At 41.4% G+C, this 25,362-nt stretch overlaps 1 protein-coding gene, 1 long non-coding RNA gene and 1 other non-coding gene across 3 annotated transcripts in view; 2 read left to right on the top strand and 1 right to left on the bottom strand.

Moving 5' to 3' along the window:
- Window positions 1-560: 560 nt before the first annotated feature.
- Window positions 561-25,362, top strand: part of LOC149090818 (uncharacterized) — a 128,119-nt gene continuing 103,317 nt past the window's right edge. The window contains exon 1 of the long non-coding RNA XR_016197470.1: window positions 561-1,200. This is a non-coding gene — a long non-coding RNA (uncharacterized LOC149090818). The remainder of the gene's footprint in view (window positions 1,201-25,362) is intronic.
- Window positions 9,506-9,577, top strand: TRNAG-CCC (transfer RNA glycine (anticodon CCC)). The gene has a single exon. It is a non-coding gene; the product is annotated as a tRNA-Gly (tRNA).
- LOC108657816 (mitochondrial import inner membrane translocase subunit Tim13) lies at window positions 10,326-10,971 on the bottom strand. Its single transcript, XM_018110464.3, has one exon. It carries the CDS (start codon window positions 10,676-10,678, stop codon window positions 10,415-10,417), a length of 264 nt encoding a protein of 87 aa, XP_017965953.1. The 5' UTR covers window positions 10,679-10,971; the 3' UTR covers window positions 10,326-10,414.

A 25,362-nucleotide genomic window follows, 5' to 3' on the forward strand; every position in this document is an offset into this window, starting at 1 on the left:
TAAATATTTACAATGTTCATTATCTGTTGTCTAATGGGTGAAGCCTTTTAAGTCGTCGCCTGTTGTTGTTGACTACCAGGTCAGCAGCCAGTGGATTAGGATGCGCCGAGAGCCTGTCCGCGTACCTCGAAGAGTGACGTCCAATCAGCTCAGCGATTGTTGACATTTTTAGATCGCTGTGCAGTACAGAATTGCGAACGTACCAGCTGGCACCTGTGAGTCGCCGTAACGCCTTGTTTTGCAGGGTTTTCACTTTTTTATGTGTGTCCTCGCTGCGGTACCCCAAATAGGGATAGCGTAAGTAAGCGTTGGGACCACGATGGCATTATAAATTCTAATTTTGCTCCATAGCGACAACTTGCTGGAGGGTCTCAGCATCCAATCCAGTTTCTTGATTTTGTGTCTGGCGCTGTCTACCTGCCTGCGTGATGTGCACACTATAGGTCAGTCTTTTGTCAAGTGTAACGCCAAGATACTTTACTTTGTTAAGTCTTGGTATTTGCGCTCTCAGAGTTACACCAGGGCAGTCTCCTCTTCGCGTTGTAAAGCATACGTGGGCATTGATGGTTATGCACCACCGTTTTGCCCAACGCCCAAATGCGTCAAGGTACCTCTGGAGGCTTTCGGAAGCTTCTTGCGCAGAGTGCGATCGCGAGAGGATGGCTGTGTCATCTGCGTAGGTTGCAATTAACACTTCCGGGTCTGCAGTTCCGTAGCTGTCCAGTGGAAGTGGCATATCAGCTGTATACATTGTGTACAGTGTAGGCCCCAGTTCACTGCCTTGAGGGACCTCAGCCTTGATAGGTCTTGCCGACGATATAGCCTGTCCCTTAGACACTTGAAAGCTTCTGTCAGTGATGTAGGATGACAGCAGCATAAAAATAGACGCTGGGAGGCTTGCCTTTGCTTTTTGCAACAATCCTAAATGCCATACACGATCGAAGGCTTGCTTGACATCTAAGAATGCGGCAGAGCAGTACATCTTCTGTTCGAAGGCGCCTAGGATGTGGTGTACAACCCTGTGTACTTGTTCCGGTGTTCCGTGATGCCTCCGGAAGCCGAATTGATGATTTGGTACAATCTCCCTGCATTCCAGATGCGGCTGTATTCTAGCTAAGAATATTCTTTCGAATATTTTAGCAAGTACAGGCAACAGGCTAATTGGTCTGTACGAGCCAATTTCGCCTACTGGTTTGCCTGGTTTGGGGATCATCACAATCACAGCCCGCTTCCAGCAAGGTGGAAAGTGCCGGATGCGAAAAATGGCGTTGTACAGCATAGTGATGTACTCTATAGTCGAGTCGGGCAGCGAACTCAGGACTCTTCTGTTTATCAAGTCGTGTCCAGGCGCTTTATTTTTCTTGATCCGGCTGATTCCGTCTACGACTTCCTCTTTGGTGCAAGTCCTAATCCCGTCGTCCGCTGTGAGTGGAGAGAGTATGTTGTTTGCTGTCTCTTCTACTTCATTAGGCTCGGCACTGATCAAGGGCGTAAACTGATGCTGCAGGTGGAGGGCAAAAGCTTCGGCTTGTGGTTCATCACCCCACCCAACCAAGCACCAGATGTGCTGCGGATAGGGTGACGACGCATTGGTTGCCTCTTAATGCTTCGGGTAAACTTCCACAGGTGAAATTCAGCCTCAGACGGGGAGTCCGCTCGTTCCAGAGCATCGCTTATGCGTCTCTGTTGAAGCTCACTAAGAGCAGTTTTGAGCTGCCTAGTCGCTTCATTATACCTCATTTTGTCCAATGCATTGGCGTTCTTGAGATCATCCAACGTCGTCTTGCCCACCTTTTGAACGTGAGGAGATTTTGTATTTCCAACGGAAGTGCGATGTTGTGCTGAGGGCGTTCTGGTCGGCGTCGGGGGGGGGCGGAACAGCTAGGAGTGCGGCTTCGACTATTGTTTCTTGCAGCCTATTTGCTGCATAGTCTACATCTTCGGGTGAGTTTAGTTCCATTTCAGGGTGTAGCGAAGAGCTCAGATGGCGTCTGAAGGCACCGAGATCGAAGCACTCTTCAATACCAATCTGGCGGTCGGCGATACCTTTGTAGACAGCAAAGTCGATAGCTGATGGGTTGTGTCCATTTAAAGGATACCGCGTTGGGGCTCCGGTTGCAAGTATATTGTACCACATAGCATCTATGGCCTCGAAGGTAGCTTCTCCTCGTGCGTTTGTGCTGTTGCTTCCCCAGAATGGATGCCAGCTATTCCAATCTCCTCGGATGAGAGTTTTGTCTAGCCTCCGTTCCAGGAGGTCTCTTACGTCATTTTCGCAGAGTCTAGCATTCGACGGGCAATAAACCGATGCAATCTCTAGCTCTCCGATAGACGTAGATAACCGAATGGCTGCAACTTGCATTGTTGGGTTGGATGTAGGGGGTAAAGGTGAATGTTTGAGCGACGATTTTATGAGGACTGACGATCCACCAAACCTGTTTGCTCCTCCACCGTTGGCCTGGTAATGCTCATATCCGAGTATTTTGACGTGAGGGCATTCATGTGTTTCTGCAATTAGCATTATGTCGATCTGCTTGCTTGACAGAAATACAGCTAGTTCCTCAGTTTTGGTTCTAAGGCCATTAGCGTTCCAAATACCCACTCGTAAAGTCATTATTTCGAAGTTAAATTCGAAACAATAACCATTAGGCTCTGAAGAATGGTTTGTTGCATCTCGTTCATCCTTTTGAGGTCAGCCCGGATTTCATCGAACTGAGCCTGTTGTTTTTGCAGAAGTTCAGCGAGGAAGTTCTCATTTGTTGGCTGGATTGGACTGTTGCCCTCTCCGCGCAAAGCTTGGGCATAAGATACGCCACCAACAGGAAGAGCACTTCTGATAAATGAGCTGTTTTGTGCTGCAGCCGGTCTGGGATTGTGGCCTGCTGGGCCGTTGCGGAGTAACGCAGGGTTCCGTTTTTCTGCTGGAGATTGCATTTTGAGAAGGCGCTTGTAGAAAAGGCAGCCTTTGTAGTTGGCAGGGTGTTGCTCCTTGCAGTGTACACAAGTGGGGGCCTGAGACTTATCTTTGGTGCAGCTTTTGGAATCGTGATCCTCTGCGCATTTTACACACCTAGGTGCTTTGCGACAGTATCTCTGCGTGTGCCCGAACTCCTGGCATCGATAGCATTGAGTTAAGTCATTGAACTTTCGTGGCAGTTCAACCGTACATCGCTGTCTGCAGATAACACGTAAGTCCAGAATTTGTTTGTTGTTCGGTGCCTGGGTCAAGTCAACAAAGAATATATTGAGCGGCGATTTGTCGATGCGGCTGACTGGGTTGTACACGTTTTTTATTTTGTGCCCCTTTGTCTCAAGGTCCTCTTTAATGCATTGAACATCAGTGCTGTGATGAAGCCCTTTGAGGCAAACTCGATATGGTTTGTCCTCTTTTAACTGGTAGCAATGGAACTCCAGTCCTTGCTCAGTGAAGTGCTTCACGACAGCACGGTAATCATCGCTGTTTCGTGTGAGAACTCCAACGTCACTTCGTCTTGCCTTAATGTCGTACGAGTTTCTGCTGATGCATTGCTCGATCAACAGGTGTAAGTTAGCCACCGAATTGATATTTGGACACCAAATAGGGGGCGGGCGAGATTTTGGTTTCTCCGTTGGAGCAGCAACATTCATCTGCACATCTTCAATTTCGTCAGCATCTTCATCCGCTTGTAGCAGTGCGAAACGATTTTGAGTCATAGCCGCATTGCTTGTGCTGGGTTCATCTACCATTATCTTTTTATACCCTGAACCCATTGAAAATGGGAAATCAGGGTATAATGTTTTTGTGTAAAAGTATGTAACAGGCAGAAGGAATCATCGCAGACCCCACAAAGTATATATATTCTTGATCAGCACGATGAGCTGAGTCGATATAGCCCTGTCCGTCTGTCCGTCCGTCCGTCCGTCCGTCCGTCCGTCCGTCCGTCCGTCCGTCCGTCCGTCCGTCTGTCTGTCCGTATGAACGCCGAGATCTCAGAAGATATAAGAGCTAGAGAGCTGAAATTTTTTGTGCATACTCGTGTATACCATACGCAGTACGAGTTTGCTTTATTTTTTCGATAACTCATCCGATAACTTTTTTATCGAGAATAATCGAAAAATTGATTTTGTTTTTTGAGCCTCATTGGAATACCATTAGACATAGAGACTTCAGATTTACTATGTATATATATATGATGAATACAAACATTTTGTAATCAACAGATTTTGGATACCACGCCCCCTTCGCCCCCAATTTGCAAAAAACGTATTTCAAGTACTAGAGACTTGTGCTTTAGAATGTACACACATTTTGACTATATGATTACGCTCTGAAAATTTCATTTAGATTGCATGTCTACAAAAAAAGTTATTCATCAAATTTCCTTTTCGTGTTCGAGTTTCTTGGGGTTTGCACTGACGCAACATCTAATTTGGCTGATGTATTTGTTTTTTGAGCCATAAACTGCTTGAGTTGATCTTGCAAATTTAATGGCGCCTTTGCAGAGGCGTCAGCCAGATCTGCGGATGCGGTATTCAGCTTTGGGATTTGGGGTGCCACTCTTTTAGCCATATTGGCTTCAAACCGGGCTTGTATGTCTGCTTGTAGGGTTGAGGAACCGAAAGCTTCTTTGTTTGTAGCGGTGTTGGGCATATTGTATTAATGCACTCGCACACAGTTTTTTTTTTTTTTTTTTTTTTTTTTTTATATTACTAGGCCTAAGAGTATGCCTTGAGTATAACATTGGCAGCCTAAGAGTAGGCTAAAGTTTTTGTTTTGTTTGGCAATAACCAAAACAAAACACACGCGCACGTGCGCTGAGAAAAAAATTTATTTTTCACAATAGCGTTTTTCTTTTAATGTCTGCGGTTCACTATCAAGGTATGATGCGCGGCGTCCACGCAAAAATTGGCTGTGCCGTTTCCAGATAATTCTGGTGGCGGCGTTCAGATAAATAATTATTTTTATTTTTTATTTTTTGCGGAGCACTAGGTAAACTCGACTGCACACAGAAGCAACCCTGTCGATTACTGGAATGAATGTAGATTCGTCAACAAGCTAAGGTGGAAAATCGGATCGAAGATATTGTGACTTTTTAAATTCTGCTATATTTTAGGTATTATTTATGCTAGATACCTGCAATTTGGTTTATATACTCAGATATATATTATACTATGGCGAATATATCTACGTTCACGGGAGCGCGGCAAACCGCAGAAGTTTATATCTTTAAACAAGTAAGAACGTTGCAGTCGAGCGTTACCGACTGCGGAATACTCATTTACACCCCATAAGCGGTGATTTTTTTTAATTCTGCTATATTTTGGACTCTATTGATACTAGAGACCTCAAATTTGGTATATATAGTCAGGCTGACCATCCAAGACCAAAAAGCTTCGACGAATATATGTTCGCCCACAGCAGCGTGTCAAACCGCAAAACTATAAGAGCTAAAAGCTTCAAATTTAGATAGTTAAGTTACTAGTAACCTGCTCTAATATTGCAGTTGGCTTACCATTAGCTCGTTCTGAGAATTGGCCAAAAATGAAGTGTATACGCCCAGTAGAAGCGTGGCAAATTGAAAAAACTGCATTTTCTTCAGTATTAGAGCGAAACTTAGCTACCAAATTGCTGATAGGATGTGAATGAGTATTCCGCTGTAGGAATACTGCAAGCCGAATGAGTTGCCTCAGCAGGTTATCTTCTTGCTTATGTATAAATTCTTGTAAGGTAATTTTTCAATCTACAATTTGGGATCCTTATGGACTGTGGCACCCTAATGCGTAAGATACAGTTGGTTTTTTATGTGAATCCTCCAAATATGCGCTTCATGAAGGTAGCCGATTCTCTGCACCTATTCATTCTTGAAAGCCGAACTGCTAAGCCGGCTAGATATAGAATGGAGTAAAAACAAAATGAAATTGATTCAATAATTACTTGCACACATTACTTGTTCACATAGCTAAATTCACACCTCATTATTGCTTACTCAAGTGTTTTACTTGAAATTCATTTCGTTGCCCACTTTGTGAATGGGGCTCGATCAGTGGTGAACAACTTTGATCTGCACTTGAACAAGGAAAACGTTTCCCTTGAACAGCAGATCTCAGTTGCCTGCAGCACTCAGACATGAAGCTATTCATATGTTTCAATTGTAACTTTGCAACACTAAAATAAGTAAAATTACAAAAAGTTCGTTTAATGAACTTTTGTAAGGTGTGCAATGTGCGTGAGACTGCGCTTGTGTGTGTTTGTGCGTGTGAGTGGGTGTGTGTGTACAGAGTAAATGATTATATGCGTGTTTGTCTGCTAGTCAACTTTGCATGTATGTGTGCGTGTGCCTGTGCATGTTGAGAAGCAAAAGTTTTAGCTTTGGTACACAACTTACCTTAACGTCTGCTGTTGTAAAAATTTGTCAAGTTTTGGGCTCGTTGGCTGTGACTTTGTCCTGCGCTTTCCGCTTCGTGCTTCCCGTTTCCTGCATGCGACCTGCGCCTCGCCCTGTCGAGTGGTGCAATTTCAGGGAGTAGTCGGCTATGCTCAAACTTTGTGTTGCACTTGCAACAAAGTTCGCTGGCGTAATTGATGCACTCAAAGGCGCTGGCATGCAAGGGGATAAAGGCGCAAGTTAGTATCGTGTCCAGTCGGGGACGCACATTTTGCAGGTGATAAATTTCGTAAAGGTATTTTAATTGATTTCAACCAACTGCCGATTTTTATATATACATACATATGAGTGTGTGTGTGTATGCGTGTGTACAAAATGCAAGCAATCAAACCGCTCGTCTCTGGACGTAGCAGAAGTGCGACATGTGAGTTTTCAATTAATAATTTAGAGAGTGAACCGAACTTTTGATATCATTGTTCCCAAAAAGCAACAGCAGAAGCAGGCTCAAGAAGCATGTTGTGGCATTTGACAGAGTAAGAAAAAAGAAAACCGAGGAGGAGAAGGAGGCGGAGGAGGAGAGCGGGATGAGAAAAGCAGAGCAGGAGAAGCAAATACTCGAATTCGAAAAGACAAACGCCGAAACGTCGACAAATGTGGGTGCTTTGCCGAGGGAGGGGAGGTGACGAAGCACATGCATAAATTTCCAAGCAGCTGAAGCACTGAACCGAGCGAGTTGTGCTTTGTTTTGGCGCATCAGCTTATGCAACATAAAATGATCAGGACAACGGCAGCAGTTGCAACAGTCCTTGCCGCATGTGGTTTGCGGTGGCATTTTACTTGCTGCATAGTTTGCCAGCTGGCGGACGACTTGTGCCTGAGCTGGAGCCGCAGTTCGCTCAACTTGCGCTGCAAAACCCACAAAAATAAAACAAAAACAAGTAAGAAAGCTCTAGTCGAGACTGCTCGACTACGAGATCCCCTGAACCCTTCGAGCAACTGCTATCTCAATAATAATTCGCACATACACACACACACACACACACACACACGCATATACAGGCGATTGAGCTTGGGTTGCGCTGCAGTGTGGCGATATTATGAGAACTTATTTGTGGAATAAATTAATTTCTAGACGTACGATCGTAATGAAACTTTCAGAACGTAATCATGATGTATAAATGTATGTGTATACCGAAGCTCAAGTCTCTAGTATTTGATATACGATGAAAAGATGAGGGTGATGGGGGTGGATTTAGGAGTGGGGAATAAATTTTAATAAAAACAGAAATTGTATAAAATGCAAATTAATACACATTTTAAATTTGGAGACTCTAGCTTGAAAGATGTAGGAGATATAATTTTTTAGGTGATCTTCGATAAGGTTTTTTATCGATAAAAAAGTATCGGAATGAGTTATCGTTTTTTAGTGATAAACTCGATATGCGCGCTGTATATACGGACATTTTAAAAAAAAGTTGAGGTCTCTAGCTCTTATATCTTCTGAGATCGACGCGTTCATACATACGGACAGACGGACGGACGGACGGACGGACGGACGGACGGACGGACGGACAGACAGACGGACAGACGGACAGGGCCAAATCGACTCAGCTCGTTGTGCTGATCAAGAATATATATACTTTGTGGGGTCTGCCACGCCTCCTTCTGCCTGTTACATACATTTCCATTTTCAATGGGTTCAGGGTATAATAAAAACGACGACGACAAAGTATGGCAACAATGCATTACTTCTTACAGCTACTAACTTAAAGTGTATGTGTGTGTGTGTTTGCGAAAAATTAGAACCGCAAATCATTTTGAAAACAATGCATATGCCATGTCATATATGAGGCAGCCGAATGGCTAGGCACTCGCCTCTCATCCGCAAGCGGCCCCGAGTTGTACGAATTCATTTCGAAGCTGAGACTTAAGCTAGTCTAGTCTCGCTCTTTCAATTTTTATAGACTCGAACTTTAATGTCTACTAGAAAAACATTTTCAACTCGCAGTTTCAGTAATAATTAATTGAATGCGAAGTTTTAGTCGGAATATGTTGATCCTTTCGCAATTTGAATTGCATTCGGCAACATATTTGCCGATGTGGATATCCTTGCAAATTAATCAATCAGTCATTCACAGCATGAGGTGCAAACAAGGCTGTATGGCCTGTTAATGAGCTTAAGGCAGTTAGTTCTCGCCCTGTTGAATCGCAGTGCGTTCGCTTGCGTTGATTATGTGATTTATATAAGCATGCAGCTCGGCATTCTGAATCGATATCGTAGACGCTCATAATCAAGGGGAGTCTCTGCCCCAGCTGCTTGCCAGTATGTGTCACTGACTTCTGGATTCGGAGTGTTTATAATCCTCATTTACCTACAAGCTGTGCACAAGGAGGAGCTCTAGGCCCGTTCACCTCTTGCCTTGGCCACAGAGGTCGCATTATGTGTACACAAGTATGGCAAATGCACATATATATGCACATACACATGGCTATACATATACGAATATGTAAATGACGGTTCGGTAACACCGCCTCGCGCAGTCCACAGCCCACAGCCCACAGCCCAGAGCCCATAGCCCTCACTTCACGTTACCTTGTTTGCAATTTAATATTCATTTTGAAAAAGCCCATTTACATTTGCGCTTTTGTGGCACCTTTGCGTGTGCTCCACCCTATCCCCCATTCCCTGCACCCCATTTTTTTGTGCTCGCAATAGTAGGGTCGCCGAGGCTTGGACGCGCACACGGCGTATGCGTAATCTAAGCAAAGCCTCATGCTTTTGTTAAACTTAATTCAACCGCAAGGCAACCATCCACCTACAGCCAACAACCGGCTGCTAGCTGGTTGCAGCTGCAGTTCATTGTACAAGTGATAGCCTAGTCAGAGGAATATCAAGAGTGTCCAGCTGGTGGCAGTAGCTGCACGTTGTCGAAAATATGCAGCTGTTGATTTATAGACACAATGACGTCCCGAATGCCGGAATTCGAGCTTCCCCTGGCAGCTGTTGATGATTGTTACCGTTGCTGCCGCAGTTTTTGTTGTTGCTGTTGCTATGGCTGTTGCAACAAATCCCACACCCAGCCTAGTGGGCCCTCGTTTCGTTCGCTTTTAACTGACATTCGGCATCAGCTTCGCAACGAGCGCCGGTGGTGCAGTGGCTAGCATGGTTGTTCCCCAAGCAGCTGATCCGGGTTCGATTCCCGGCCGGCGCACAGCACAGTGTGTTCTTTCTATTTTATTAACTTGTCTCGTAATAAGGATCGAATTAAAATTTTCCACATTTTATTCCTTAAGTGTTGAGCGGGCAGAAGCACAATTTTTTATTTTTACACAGCCAGGCCGTCGCACGTGTTATGTACTGAAATCCCTTTACAAACCATGGGAATATGAAGACGATATGAAGATGAAACGAAAAAAGCTCATTAAAGCTCTTTTCTTTTCTAATAAGAGCTTTCACAAGACATCGAATATTGCAAGCTCCTACCAGAAATTAACAAAAGTTTCAAACATTTTATACAATTCCTGTTCTTTCTTTTAGCCAAATTGTTAGAGCTACCCTCGCTAGCTGGTAGCATTTGCACTGGCATATAACATTAACACATAATCACATTAGACTTGCTAGACGCCACTTTGCAAATGGTAGCCCTCCCTTAAAGCTCGCAACGGTTAAAAGAGCCGAAAGGTTAACAGGAAATGGTCTACGTTAGTCACTGGCATTTCAAAGGCTCGGACAATGCAGCGCCTGACGGAAGCGGCTGTAGCTCTGACCCGCTGTCGATGCCCGAGCATTCCTGGACAGCGCATGCACTATGTAGTGCATACAATGAGACCATTCAAAAAAGCTACAGCAAAACAGAAATAAAATGTAAAACATACTAAAATAAAAATTAAGTAAACGTTGAATTAGAGAGTGAATGCGAATGTATGTGAGTATGTATTTTGACTAAACTATAGAAATCATTGTTAGGTGGGTCCAAACCACGCAAGTATTAGTTCACGTGAGCTCAGTTCAGGTCAACTCAGGTCAGCTTAGAGGCTTCATACCCATCTCAGGTGCGTTGGCGGCTGAGCTCCCGCCGTAGTCGATGGCCGAAGGTGTGCGCACAGAGACGAAAAGAATCGAGGAATCGGTCCATGCACATGTGGATGCAGTTTTCCTCCGGTCCGCTCAAGTGATCGCGTGGCTTCGTGACGCACTTTTCGAAGCATTTGCAGGTAACCGTGGCTAGTAGCTCCTGAACATTGGCCAACGCAATCTGTTGCTTCATCTGTCGTATCAGCTCTTTCGAGTCCACATCGGATACCCGATCCATGCCCCTCTCTCGCTCACTTTTCCTCTCTTTCTCTCTGTCCTTCGTATCGCACTCTCTCCCTCTTGCCCTCACTGTCTGTAACTTTGCAGACCTTACTTAACTGGAATTTATTTTTGTGGCTCACGGCTTGAACCAGTATCGAAAATGTTTCAAATTATATTTGAATAATCAGTTAGTCCAAAGGCAACTTTGTAATACGGATCTAACCCCAAACTGCTTGCTCCCAAGATCAGAATGATGCAGCTACTGCTACAACTGCCGTTGCTGCTGCTGCTGCCGTTGCCATGTCATGAGTGGCTCATCACGACTGGTCTTGTGCTTGCTGCTGCGCAAGGCTCTCCTTCAGTTCCGCCTGCAGCCGGTTGCCAAAGGCCCGCGCGACTAGGGTATAGGAGTCCATGTACCGATCCATGCACATGGAGATACACAGACGCTGGCGGCTGTCCAGGGAGTCCTCTGGCTTTGGCACACACTTATGAAAGCATTGGATCGACAGCCTGCTTAGCATCTTCTGCATTGTATCCAGCGTGGATGCTTTTTTGATTTTGCTCTTCAGCTCGTCTTCATTGTACTTGGCTCGATTCAGACGCTTCGGTAGATATCCTAATAGATTAACCATGCCCTCGCTGTCTATAGCTAAAAATAAAAATAAGTTTGGCTTTTTTACTACAAATTTGGGAAATATATCAACGCTAACTTCTCACTTATCAAATGACAATGGGAACTGGACTACCTGCCAAGCAGCCAAATGTGTCAGACAAAATACTCAAAACACATTTATTTATCCCCAGCATTTGGAAGTAGAGCAGAAGGGAACAGAAGGCGGTGCTCTAGCCCAACGATATGCCAAGGACTGGATGTGAGTAACTAAAATATGTTAAATCCTGAAAATAGCTGGCATCGCCTATTCAATTTAACTGTAAAGAACTGTCACGTGAGTCTGTAGATTAAGTACATTATCTACAGTCCATAAATTCACATTTGCATTCGGGTTTGTTGAGAGAGTTAGTTTTTCTCAATGCGAAGACCAGTAATTGAGAACTAATATCAAATAATTGAAATTTATAATATCCTAGATTTGTTTTCCCTGTCCATTTCCCAAACTGGTTTCAGGAATATACATAAGTAGTTGTATCATTTACATTTACATGAACTTACTGTAGATATGATTTTTACTTTCAGTATATTGTATCTTAAACTCAACAATTGAGTCTCTATCGTAGACTCAACTATAATTCCCTATATATGTTCATATATGTATAAATATCTTAAATATATCTTTATCTTTAGAGACTACCCAAGTTAAGCTCGACGAAGCATGGTAATTATTATATAGTATTAAATATTCTAGATGCAGATGGACAGAGAGCTCAGGCTCCAGACTTCTGGACTTTGGACTTTGGACTTCAAGCATTGGCCCAGCCAACAGGCCTATTTTAGGGCTTCACTGAAATATGTTTTAAAGCGTGCTCCTCCAGGAATTTCAGCTGCCTACTGTCACGTTTTACATTGATATTTTAAAATAAAAGAACAACATGTAAGCAGCCTACGAGGAATAACGAACAACGAGCAACGAACAACTAACAATCGCCAAGAACTAACAACAAATGGCTGAACAAATTTCTGCGCATTTCCCATTTGCGAGCGCCGTTCGCTTCGTACGTGCCGGCGAGGCGAGGAGTGTGGGCGGTGTGGGGGCAGAGCGGGATAGTGGGTCGGTGGAGCAGTGGAGCAGTTGAGGGCCGCCCAACACAGTGACAAGCGGATGCAGACGGCCTCGTAGCAATGGAAATGACATCGGCAACGCAAAAGCCGGCGACACGGCACGGAAATTACAATTGAGTGTAAATTGTTGGATTCGGAATCTGGCGGCTAAATCGGGAGCCATAATATCGGAGCACGTGTACAGCTTTTTAGCCCGGCTGGGTCAGCTGATAGGCGCTTTGTTTAGCTCAACCAATACTTGGGCAGTGACTAAATATTTCATAAGCTGAAGCTCGTAACTCGAGCGGTGAAGAAATAAATCTGGCCGACGCTTTCGTGCTTGGGAAAGTCAAGGCCTGTGCAAGGGACCGAAAGAGCTGGCAGCTTTAAGAGAGAGTAAATGCCCGCCCACCTTTTGTGAATGGTAAACAAGTGGAAAGCAAAAAGCATCATAAGGGTAGGCGGCGCTCCACTTGCTTCATTTGCTCCACTTGCTCCACTTACTCCACTTGCTACGCCCACGCATTCCGCATTGGCTTTGTTTGCTCGCGACTTTAGTGAATCTGACGCGAAGCAACGTGTCGATTGTCACGTTCACGCACGACTTTTATCGCGCGCAAATCGCTCGAAAGCCAACTTGAACTCAACGTGGTCGAAAAGCCGCGATTAATACTTTGCTCATGCTTAAAGAGCATATACTCTCAGCAAAGCTGGCATCATCAATTTTAGAACTGCTAAGTATTAGCTAATCATTTTAAGGAAAGTTTTGAGGACCACAAAAAGTCAGAGACTACACGTTTAGTAATTGACTTTACTGCGATGAATTTCAGATTATGAATGAAACAAAAAAAGGTGTGATTCTTTTGGAAGAAAAAGGCACTGTAGATGTCTTTGTCAAGTAACCTGGAACGTATTATACGCAAGCCAACAGGGTATATGCTGGTCGAGCACACTGTCCAACACATCTCTGAGAAAATCTTTTACTTAATCTAAATTGCTCACAAATGTGCTAACAATTGGCAAACCAGCTATTAAAAATGTATGCGCTCATAAGTCAAGCATATTCGAGAGCTTTTGCGTTGGCTTTCCGATTAAATATGAATTGCATATCAGAGTGAACAAGCACTTTATCCCAGGTGGCTTTGAATGTATTAATTGCAATCGCAGACAGTCTCAAATTAAATGAAAGTACAACAATGTCAATGCCAGGGCATACGTTTACTTAAATAGAAATGTTTGAGTTGGGAAAACTGACAGTAAAAATAATTAAGAAAATTTCTAGTGCTCTGGCAATTACATTCGAGCTCAAAGCCAATGTTGCTTATCCTTTTCGTTATATCAATAATTTTATAAAATTCAAAACAAAACAAGTAAGAAAGCTCTAGTCGAGACTGCTCGACTACGAGATCCCCTGAACCCTACAAGCAAATGATATTTCAATAATAGTCAGCACACACACACGCATACAAACAAATACACGCACAACCATACACATACAAATAAACACACGCATACCCACACACACACGCATATACAGGCGATTGGGCTGCGCTGCACTGTTGGCAATATTATGAGAACTTATTTGTTGAATAATTTAATTTCTAGACGTGCGATCTTAATTAAACTTTTAGAACGTAATCATGATGTTTAAATGTATGTGTATACCGAAGCACAAGTCTCTAGTATTTGATATACGGCTTTTACAAAGATGAGGGTGAGGGGGTGGATATAGGGGCGGGGGGTAAATTTTAACAAAAACCGAAATTGTATAAAATACGTGTTAATATATATTTAAAATTTGGACACTCTAGCTATAATGATGTAGGAGATATAATTTTTTAACTGACTTTCGATAAGGGTTTTTATCGATAAAAAAATATCGGAATGAGTTATCGTTTTTTAGTTATAAACTCGATATGCGCGCGATATATACGGACATTTAAAAAAAAAGTTGAAGTCTCTAGCTCTTATATCGTCTGAGATTTTCTCCCATTTTCAATGGGTTCAGGGTATAACAAGAAAGAAAGCTCTAGTCGAGACTGCTCGACTACGAGATCCCCTGAACCCCACAAGCAACTGATATTTCAATAATAATTAGCAACACACACACACACACGCATACAAACAAACACACTCACACACACATGCATACACATACACATACAAACAAACACACGCATACACACACACTCACATATATAGGCGATTGCGCTTGGGTTGCGCTACAGTGTGGCAATATTATGAGAACTTATTTGTTGAATAATTTAATTTCTAGACGTACGATCGTAATGAAACTTTCAGAACGTAATCATAATGTTTAAATGTATGTGTACACGGAAGCACAAGTCTGTAGTTATTGATATACGACTTTTACAAAGATGAGGGTGAAGGGGTGGATTTAGGGGTGGGGGTAAATTTCAACATAAGCCGAAATTGTATAAAATTCATCTTTATATACATTTTAAATTTGGAGACTCTAGCTTGAAAGATGTAGGAGATATAATTTTTTAACTGACTTTCGATAAAGTTTTTATCGATAAAAAAGTATCGGAATGAGTTATCGTTTTTTAAGTGATAAACTCGATATGCGCCCGATATATACGGACATTTAAAAACAAAGTTGAAGTCTCTAGCTCTTATATCTTCTGAAATCGACGCGTTCAAACATACGGACGGACGGACGGACAGACGGACAGGGCTAAATCGACTCAGCTCGTCGCCCTGATCAAGAATATATATACTTTGTGGGGTCTGCCACGCCTCCTTCTGCCTGTTACATACATTTCAACAAAACCATTATACCCTGATTTCCCATTTTCAATGGGTTCAGGGTATAAAGACAAAAGCACACTTTATTGTTATTAAAACGATAAATCGAACAAAAGCTTTTAATATAAAATATAAAAACTCTGAGCATTCAGTCGTACAGACGATGGATGAACTATTGAATGCCCTGTTTATACCCTCAACCCATTGAAAATGGGAACCATTAGTTGTGTCATTCTGTCCGTATGTATGCGCGCGTCGATCTCAGAAGATATAAGAGCTAGAGACTTGAAATTTTTTTTCCTAGATCCGTGTATATAACGCGCATATCGAGTTTATCACTATAAATCGATAACAACTCCCGATATTTTATTATCGATTAAAAACATTATCGAAAGCCTGTTATTATACCCTGAACCCATTGAAAATGGGAAATCAGGGTATAATGGTTTTGTTAAAATGTATGTAACAGGCAGAAGGAGGCGTGGCAGACCCCACAAAGTATAAATATTCTTGATCAGGGCGACGAGCTGAGTCGATTTAGCCCTGTCCGTCTGTCTGTCCGTCCGTCCGTCCGTCCGTATGTAAGAGCTAGAGACTTAAACTTTTTTTTTTTTAATGTCCGTAAATACAGCGCGCATATCGAGTTTATCACTAAAAGACGATAACTCATTCCGATACTTTTTTATCGATAAAAATCCTTATCGAAGATCACTAAAAAATTATATCTCGTACATCTTTCAAGCTAGAGATTCCAAATTTAAAATTTAAAAGTTTCATTACGATCGCAGGTCTAGAAATTAAATTATTCAACAAATAAGTTCTCCTAATATTGCCAACACTGCAGCGCAACCCAAGCGCAATCGCCTGTATATGTGAGTGTGTGTGTGTGCTAATTATTATTGAAATATCAGTTGCTTGTAGGGTTCAGGGGATCTCGTAGTCGAGCAGTCTCGACTAGAGCTTTCTTACTTGTTTAATTATATCTTCTACACCTTTAGAGCTAGAGCTTCCAGCCTCAGCCCCTCACCCTCACTCTTTTAGAAGGCGTATTTCAAATACAAGAGACGTGTGCTTCGGTATTCACATACATTTTAACATTGTGTTTACGTTCTGAAAGTTTCATTGAGATCGTACGTCTAGAAACTAAATTATTCAACAAATAAACTCGTATTATATTGCCCACACTGCAGCGCAGACCAAGCGCAGTCGCTGCTTACTGTGCAGTTAACAGAGCGCGTTCGAGTACGTGCGTATGTACATATGTACGTGTGCCTAAAAGAAGTGTAGAGTGAGTAGAATATCAGATTGGAGGGTTCAGGGTATCACCTAGTCGAGCAGTCTCGACTAGAGTTTTCTAACTTGTTTTTTTTTTTAGAACATAATCAAAATGTTTAAATGTATGTACATTACAAAGCACAAGTCTCTAGTACTTGAAATACATTTTTTAAGAATTAGGGCGAAAGGGGCGTGGTATCCAAAATGTGTAAATAACAAAATGTTGATATTCATCATATATATATACACAGTAAGTCTGTAATCTCCAAGTCTAAAACTATTCAAATGAGTCTGAAAAAAACACAATCAATTTTTCGATTATTCACGATAAAAATTTATCGGATGGTTTATCAAAAAAATAAAGCAAACTCGTACTGCGTAAGGGAATGCACGAGTATGCATTCCAAATTTCAGCTCTCTAGCTTTTGTATCTTCTGAGATCTACGCACTCATACAGACGGACGGACGGACGGACGGACAGACGGACAGGGCTATATCGACTCAACTCGTCGTCCTGATCAAGATATATATACTTTATGGGTTCTGCGATGATTTCTTCTGCCCGTTACATACCTTTTCAGAAAAACCATTATACCCTGATTTCCCATTTTCAATGGGTTCAGAATATAATTAAACCTCTATGGTGGGGTGATGTATGTACATACATATATACTCTGGTAAGCAGAAATGAGTTGATCTCACGGCATTAATGACAGAATCATGATTAATGAACACAAGATGATTCGAAATAGAGTTAATCTGAAACATAGACAGATTAAACACTGCATCAAAAGATAGTTAACAATTGTCGGAATAATTGTAATTTGCATTACAAGTTGAGGACCAAGAAATGTTAGGAGTATCAAAATCACCCAATCACCCGAATCATGAATGGGCGAATAAGTAAGCAATTCTCAGAGGATACTGGACTTAACATCGCACCCTCTTTACGCATCAAAAGGTCAAGTTTATAAATAGTAAAATTACTATTGTGAATATTATTACTTAACCATGTTTCAGTTTCATATTGTACTATACGAGAATACACTTTTAAGTTTAGAATTTAAGCCACGTACGCTTTGGTGAATCAGGGATAACTGAGCAGAAGATTGTGTAATATTCAGTTTTTTGATAGCGTCAACAGGATCCGACACCGGTTGATGTGTTGTGATATGAATTCAAAGTCGATGGCAATACAGCTGCAAAAAGTGAGGAAAGAGCGAGCAAGCGAATCCAACTGATAACTGCTTCGAAATCTTCTTCATAAATTCTAAAAATGTTGATCTGTTTTTCCAAGCAAATTAGACAAGACCAGCGTACGCCCCCACAACCAATTTTAGCTGTAGATATGATCTTGTCATAATCACGCCCAGTAGGACCTGCACACTTGGTATGCATCATATTTCCGCACAACCAGATATTAACGAATTGCACTTGTGCAAAATAATACCTTTTTTGGGAATTCAATCTAAACTGAATTTTTGTACTTATTTATATACTAAAAGCTACATTAACTCTAATCTAGGATACATAATTAACAGATATGTAGTGGGTTTATAATATGCATAAGGGATCAAGTCAAGATCCGTTTGAGTTTAAGTCTCTTCCTTTTACCAGTACGGCGGTTTAGTGAATTCAAAATAAACTGCCTGCCTGAAAGTGCAAGATTTTCTGCAGCAACTCATATTGGCAACTGGGTTCAAACACAATTTGCCATATGAAACCGAAAAGTAAAATCAAAGAGAAATATAAATATGTTGAGGGAGCGAGTCCAACAGCAAAATGCCGTTAAGGAGAGGAACTAAAGTAAACAGCGAGAGAATATACTTGCACAGCACGAAGTTACAGTTCGAGAGAGGCAAATACAACAACAATACTAAGTGAGAGCAATTATGCATACACTCACACTAGCAAACGTATGAAAAGAGTGAAGAGTGAAGCGCGAAAATATAGAAACAATGCTTTATGAATGAATGCAAATAATGTAATGAATAAATCAAAGCTGCACCAAACTTCAAAATTAAAAATAATAAAAAAGAAAGGGAATTATTAAAGACAGAGAATATTTTAGGTTTTCTTTTCTTTAATCTTTCACCAGCTATTAGCAGCTGAATAAATGTTTATTAACATTATTTTATAAACAAATTACATTTCAGGGAAATTTGTAATGCGTTCGAAGTATTCAATCACCTTCATGGGGTATATGTCACCCAAAACGTGAATTGGCACCGCCTGTGGCATATCCTCACCCTCCCAAACAGCCCATAGATAGACTACGCCGTTGTGTCTGAAAGAGCCACAGATTTCAATCAAAGCAAGTCCTTCAGAAAAGCTATAGACCACGTTGCTATCTTCACCCATATTGACTGCAAATTGATTATCCAGGATAACTATAATGAATTAATAAATTTATTTTACATTCGCAATTTTAGGAAAATTTCTTACCTTGATTGACGCTTTATTTTTTATATTTTGTGCGCAGTTGTTCTATTCACAACTAAATATTCTCGACAACTGAACAGCTTTAAGTAAAAGCTTAACGAAATAGTGTTGCCAGCCTTAAAATCAGATCAGCTGCTCGCAAAGCTCTTTTGGATAGGTCACATAAAGGTGCGCGCGCGCCTTAATTTGTTTTAAAATCAAGCTTTTTATACCCTGAACCCATTGAAAATGGGAAATCAGGATATAATGGTTTTGTTGAAATGTATGTAACAGGCAGAAGGAGGCGTGGCAGACCCCACAAAGTATATAAATACTTGATCAGGGCGACAAGCTGAGTTGATTTGGCCCTGTCCGTCCGTCCGTATGTAAGAACGCGTCGATCTCAGAAGATATAAGAGCTAGAGACTTCAACTTTTTTTTTTAAATGTCCGCGCATATCGATAAAAAACCTTATCGAAGATCACTTAAAAAATTATATCTCCTACATCTTTCAAGCTAGAGTCTTCAAATTTAAAATGTATATTAATTTGCATTTTATACAATTTCTGTTTTTATTAAAATTTATTCCCCACTCCTAAATCCACCCCCATCACCCTCATCTTTTCAAAAGTCGTATATCAAATACTAGAGTATACACATACATTTAAACATTATGATTACGTTCTGAAAATTTCATTACGATCGTACGTCTAAGAATTAAATCATTCAACAAATAAGTTCTCATAATATTGCCAACACTGCAGAGCAACCCAAGCGCAATCGCCTGTGTATGTGAGTGTGTGTGTATGCGTGTGTTTGTTTGTATGTGTATGAGTGTGGTGTGTTTGTTTGTATGCGTGTGTGTGTGCGTGTATTTGTATGTATGCGTGTGTGTGTGTGTTTGCTAATTATTATTGAAAAATCAGTTGCTTGTTGGGTTCAGGGGATCTCGTAGTCGAGCAGTCTCGACTAGAGCTTTCTTACTTGTTTATAATGTAAATGGGTAATGTTCGCATACGAGTATGTAGTATATTTGGGATACTCCTGTTCTATAAGAAAAACTAATTTTATTGAAATGAAATAATTAAAATGACTGACAGAGAGATTGAAACAGATAAAAAGAGGGAGAGAGTTAGATATAGGAAATGGAGTGAAAGTTTACCAATTATGATTAATTGAATAACTGATGAAGCGGTATTTCATGACTGGGCACTCTGATTGACGAAGTGTATGTGTCGGAAGGCTTTAGTTAACTACTCCTAGAAATCAAGAAGGCCTCAGGCTGAGATAACTGAAAGCAGAAGTAAATACATATGTCTTTGAAGCATTGATCAATCAATGGCAGTCAGTCAATCTGTGAGAGCCCTCCACTTACGGATATCTACGTAGATTGGTTTAAGTGTGTTATACCTGTTCCGTGTCGCCTTAAGGCCGAGCACAACGCAATTAATAGCCTCTACAGGGTATACATAGCCGATGTGTGCATGGTGTGTGTGTGTTGCTGTTTGTGTCCTTATGCTGCAATAACTGTAAATGACAAACAAATGCTCACATTAAATACGTTGATCAAAATCGCTATAAAGTCCACAAAAGAGACTCTGCACAACTGAACTGGGCTGAAATTAAAGTGAAGCGAAGCGGGACGGAGAAGATGAAAGCAAACAGAGCCACCAGCACTTTCGGGGGTAGGGAGTGCTGCCCGGGGCATTCATTCTAACGGACTGACTCGAACACATACAGTGCGTCATTTATGCGGGCTTACTAATACACACACGGACGGTCAGGTAAATAGGCTGCACTTTAAAGCAAACACACAACATGAGCACCCAAACCCAGTTGTGCAGTGTACACAACTGACTGTACACGACAGGGCAAGGCATGGCTGGGCAGGACATGACGCCCAGCCGGAAACCCAAGCTCAGTGTGCGCCCAAATTTCATCAGACAAAGATAGGCATTTTGCAACAAACCTACAAATATGCCATTTATTTCATCGTTCTCAACTGCGATGTATCTGTGTGTGTGTGTGTGCGTGTGTTTGTGTGTGTATAAGTGTGTTGGCTGCTTGTGTCTGTAATGTCTGTAAATGTCACGGGCCGGCACACATGGCAAAATATTTTAATAACTACTCGTACTCCATTTGCCGACCAAATGTTTTCATTAGCCAACAAAAAAAGTATCTGAACACTGAAGCTGGCGAAAAGCGACAGAGCGTGACGGACGAAGCAAGAACAGAGATGAGAGAAAGAGAGGCAGAACAATAACATTTGATTCTGTACAAAAAGTGTTCGCAGCACTTATACCCTGTAATATTGCATCATCGAAAAAGGCTATTCGAATTTCCATTTGCTTTGCATTAAACATTATTGTTTCTTGTAGAGGAAGTCTTAGGCTGACGTCAGAGTGGCCGCGAGAAGCAAGGCGATGCTATAAGCGGTCACAATCGCAGCGATCTGCAAAACGATGGCATGACAGAGTGAAAGTGAGAAACTTAGCTTTAATTGCCAAAAAGAATATATTTCAGCTTCTAATCAACGGTTATTTTAGCTCAGCACGCAACGAAATCACACGTTTCAGAAATGCTTTCTTTGCCTTACTTGGCTCTCTTCTCGCTTCGCTTGCATTTTAAGCGATTACATGTAAATCTGCATGTACAGCTTTCTAGCATATTGTCGCTCAATATTATCGTATCGGCTCTCGCGGCCACTCTGACGTCAGCCTTAGAACCCTATGGAACTCAGAAACTATGTACATATAGAATATGTATGTATGTACCTTGCACATACAATTAACATATTCCGTATACTCAATTCGAGGACGCTTAATAATCTTATTATATGACATTCTTCAATTTGACATTCCTCATAGTACTGTCAGCAAAATCGAATATTAATATCTCCTTTTAGAAAAGTGTCGAATTATAATTTTATCTGCCTTTACGTGTTGACAGTGTCCATAGCAATCAAAAAATGGCATCAAGATATGAAATGTAGGAGATTGGAAAGTGTCGATGCATGCGTATGTATACATGTGTTTTTGTATGTGTGCAGAATAGATCGCAGAATGATGTGAGTAGGGACACGAAAAAAGTATCGATATTTTCGGTATCGGATACATTGGGGCGATGATACCGATACTTTTTACTCGATGTTTTGGTTTCGATATTTTTACTTATCGAGTATCTCTAGAGCCATATCGAGTAAAGAAAAATACGCGGGATCAAGTCAAGCTCGCCAGCCAATTTGCGCAAAATTTGAGACTGAGTTTGAGTTGAATCATTAAAAAAGGTTAAAACAGTGAATTATTATCGAAGTCAATTTGATTTATATTTAAAGTAAGTAATAAAGCAATTACTCTATGCAGTTTATTTAAATATATTTCTTTAAAAGAATGCCACCAAGCCACAGCAGTGTTTGGCAGTATTTCACCAGAATACGCAACGACGAGATGAAGTGCAAAATTTGCTTCAAAACTCTTAAATCATCAGGAAACACCTCAAACATGCATAATTTCTAATTCTCTCTCCAGTGAGAATGAGAGTGATACTTCCATAGATTCAGCAAACAATCTTTGGAGTGATTATAAGAAGTGGACGCATGCAGGGAAGCAGACCAAAAAAACAAGATCTACAATAAACGATGACGAAGTAGGTCGCTACCTATCTACCCATGTTTTACCACTTTCCATCGACTCTTTAAAACAATGGGCTGATATGAAAGTAGTTTATCCCAAACTATACAACTTAGCTCAAAAATATTTGGGAATTCCCGCGACGTCCGTGCCCTCTGAGCGCCTTTTCTCCAAAGCTGGAAGTACCATAACCAAAACTCGCAGCCGATTGTCACCCAAAAGGCTTGACAAACTTATTTTTTTAGGCGATTGTGCAGAGGAGGAATGGAATATATAACTTAACATAACTTCATTGTACTATGTAATATTGAAAATTTACTTGTAACTTTTTATTAAAAAAAAAAATGAAAGAAATCCTAGATTTAATAAACATTTCATCCGATACCTTGCAACATCGATGCTTTTGATTTGATATTTTTATAAGTACGATGCTTTTCTTTTGATGCTTCTTATGAGTACATGATCGATACTTTGCATTCGATATCGTGTCCCTAGATGGGAGTATCAGCTTTAGACAGGATTCAGGGGATCTGCTAGTCGAGAAGTCTCGACGGGAGTATTACTACTTGTTTGATTTATGCGATACTTCTCTGAACGATCTCCATTTGATATTTCCGATTCAATTGAACAGAAACATTGTAATAAAGAATACGAGTAACTTGAAAACTGAAGATTATTTATATTGCATATTTGTGTACATCTCGCATTAAAATGTTTCGACTTATCTTTCCTTTAGTACAATTGCAGTTAAGCTCGTTTCAGCTCTGCTGCACATTTAACTGCTCAACTTTAGCCATCGTCATCATCGTATTTCTCCGTTGGGCCATCATCAGTATCTAGTCAGGCTTTATTATGATCATCAGTATTGCTGGTAATCGTGAAGCGAGAGACAGTCGAATGTCCAAACAACATTGTTATTATTTTTAAAAGCGATTTTCGCGTCCTATACGCAGCCGTGCTCGTTAAAAGCACAAACAAAATGCCGGCGCAATCGAACGATACCGGGAACGCTCAAATGGATGTGCATGTGCCATTGGATATTGGATTGGAAGAGCGGTATTTGCAAATGCTTCTATCCCACTCTTCCAATATGACCCCCCCCCCTTCCCCCTCCCCACCCATCCCTTGATTCTCAATCGCCCATTGCCACATGAGCATGGACAACAGTTAGCTCGCGATGTAAGTCATTTATTGAAAATCCACTGCAGTGGGCAAACAGACGAGACAGCCAAGCTGGGCTGGGCTGTCGAATAGGGTGGACCGAAAATTCAGCGGGAATAGCTGGGCAGTGGCTGCAACCCAACTATGACAAACAATAGCCAAATGGCGTTTTCCTACAACAACAATTTTTCAATATGCTTCAGCAAAATGACCAAAAGAGTTGGCGAGCAGCATGATGCGGAAAATGTGCTGCCCCACAGTGGACAGAGGAATGGCAAGGGAAGGCGGACATGGCCAGGAGGGCAGACCTAGTGGGTAAAGAGGAAATCGAAGGTTCGGCCATACGTTGCTCTTGTTATCGTTTCTGTGACTGTGATTATTGTTGTTGTTGTTGATGTTCATCGTTATTGTTTTTATTATTCCGCATTGAGAATGGAAGGCCAGTGGCAGCGCGCTGCTGGCCAAGGGTAAGACAATCCATAGTTCGATTGTCGCTGCCATTAAGTAAGCATAAATGTGACAACAACAACTGCGCATATCTTCGATCCTGTTCGACTCGCTGAATGTTTGCCTGCTGCCTCGGCTTGTGAACCCGACTCTGCCTCCGCCTCTGCCGCCGGGTCACCAATTTGCGTTTGGCCAGCTTCAACTTCAGCTGCTGCGCGAGCTTTAAATAAAAATTGGCTGAAAATAAATTTTAATTTTTGACATTTGGGCAGTCGATGGTTGCAAGGGCCATTCGTACACAAAATGGAAATGAAAACGAGATTGATGTCAATTTTATGCACGTACAAACATACATACGTGTGTGTGTATGTAAAGGATATACGTATAACTGCAATACCGATAACGATATTGTGACACATCTGAATATTCGCTTCTCTTCTGTAATGAATGACAATCGTTATTCAATTTCGATTTCAGTTCTGATTTTGATTTTCATTCCGATTCGAATCGATTCGATTTGATGGCCTCATCGACCACGATCCCATTGGCAGTGCAATATATATATATATATAGATACATAAATACATATGATGAATACAAACATCTTGTAATTTACAGATTTTGGATTGGTATCCACGCCCCCTTCGCCCCAATAACACACACATTTTTGTCATATAATCACGCTCTGAAAGTTTCATTAATTAGGCAGAAGGAGCGTGGCAGACCCCACAAAGTATATATATTCTTGATCAGCACGACGAGCTGAGTCGATATAGCCCTGTCCGTCTGTCCGTCCGTCCGTCTGTCCGTATAAACGCCGAGATCTCAGAAGATACAAAAACTAGAGAGCTGAAATTTGGCATGCATACTCGTGTATACCATACGCAGTACGAGTTTGCTTTATTTTTTCGATAAACTTTTTTATCGAGAATAATCGAAAATTTGATTTTGTTTGTTGAGCCTCATTGGGATACTATTAAACGTCGAGACGTTAGATTTACTGTGCATATACACATGATGAATACAAACATTTTGTAATCAACAGATTTTGGATACCATGCCCCCTTCGCCCCCAATTTGTAAAAACCCATTTCAAGTACTAGAGACTTGTGCTTTAGAATGTACACACATTTTGACCATTTAATTACGCTCTGAAAATTTCAGATTGTATGTCTACAAAAGAAGTTATTCAACAAATAAATTCTCATAATATTGCCCACACTGCAGCGCAGCCCAAGTGCAGCCGCTGCTTATTGCGCGATTAGCAGAGCGCGGTCG

This window comes from Drosophila navojoa, chromosome X (genome assembly GCF_054131105.1).
Source record: "Drosophila navojoa isolate 15081-1374.11 chromosome X, UAZ_NAV_1.0, whole genome shotgun sequence".
NCBI classification, from domain to species: Eukaryota; Metazoa; Arthropoda; class Insecta; order Diptera; family Drosophilidae; genus Drosophila; species Drosophila navojoa.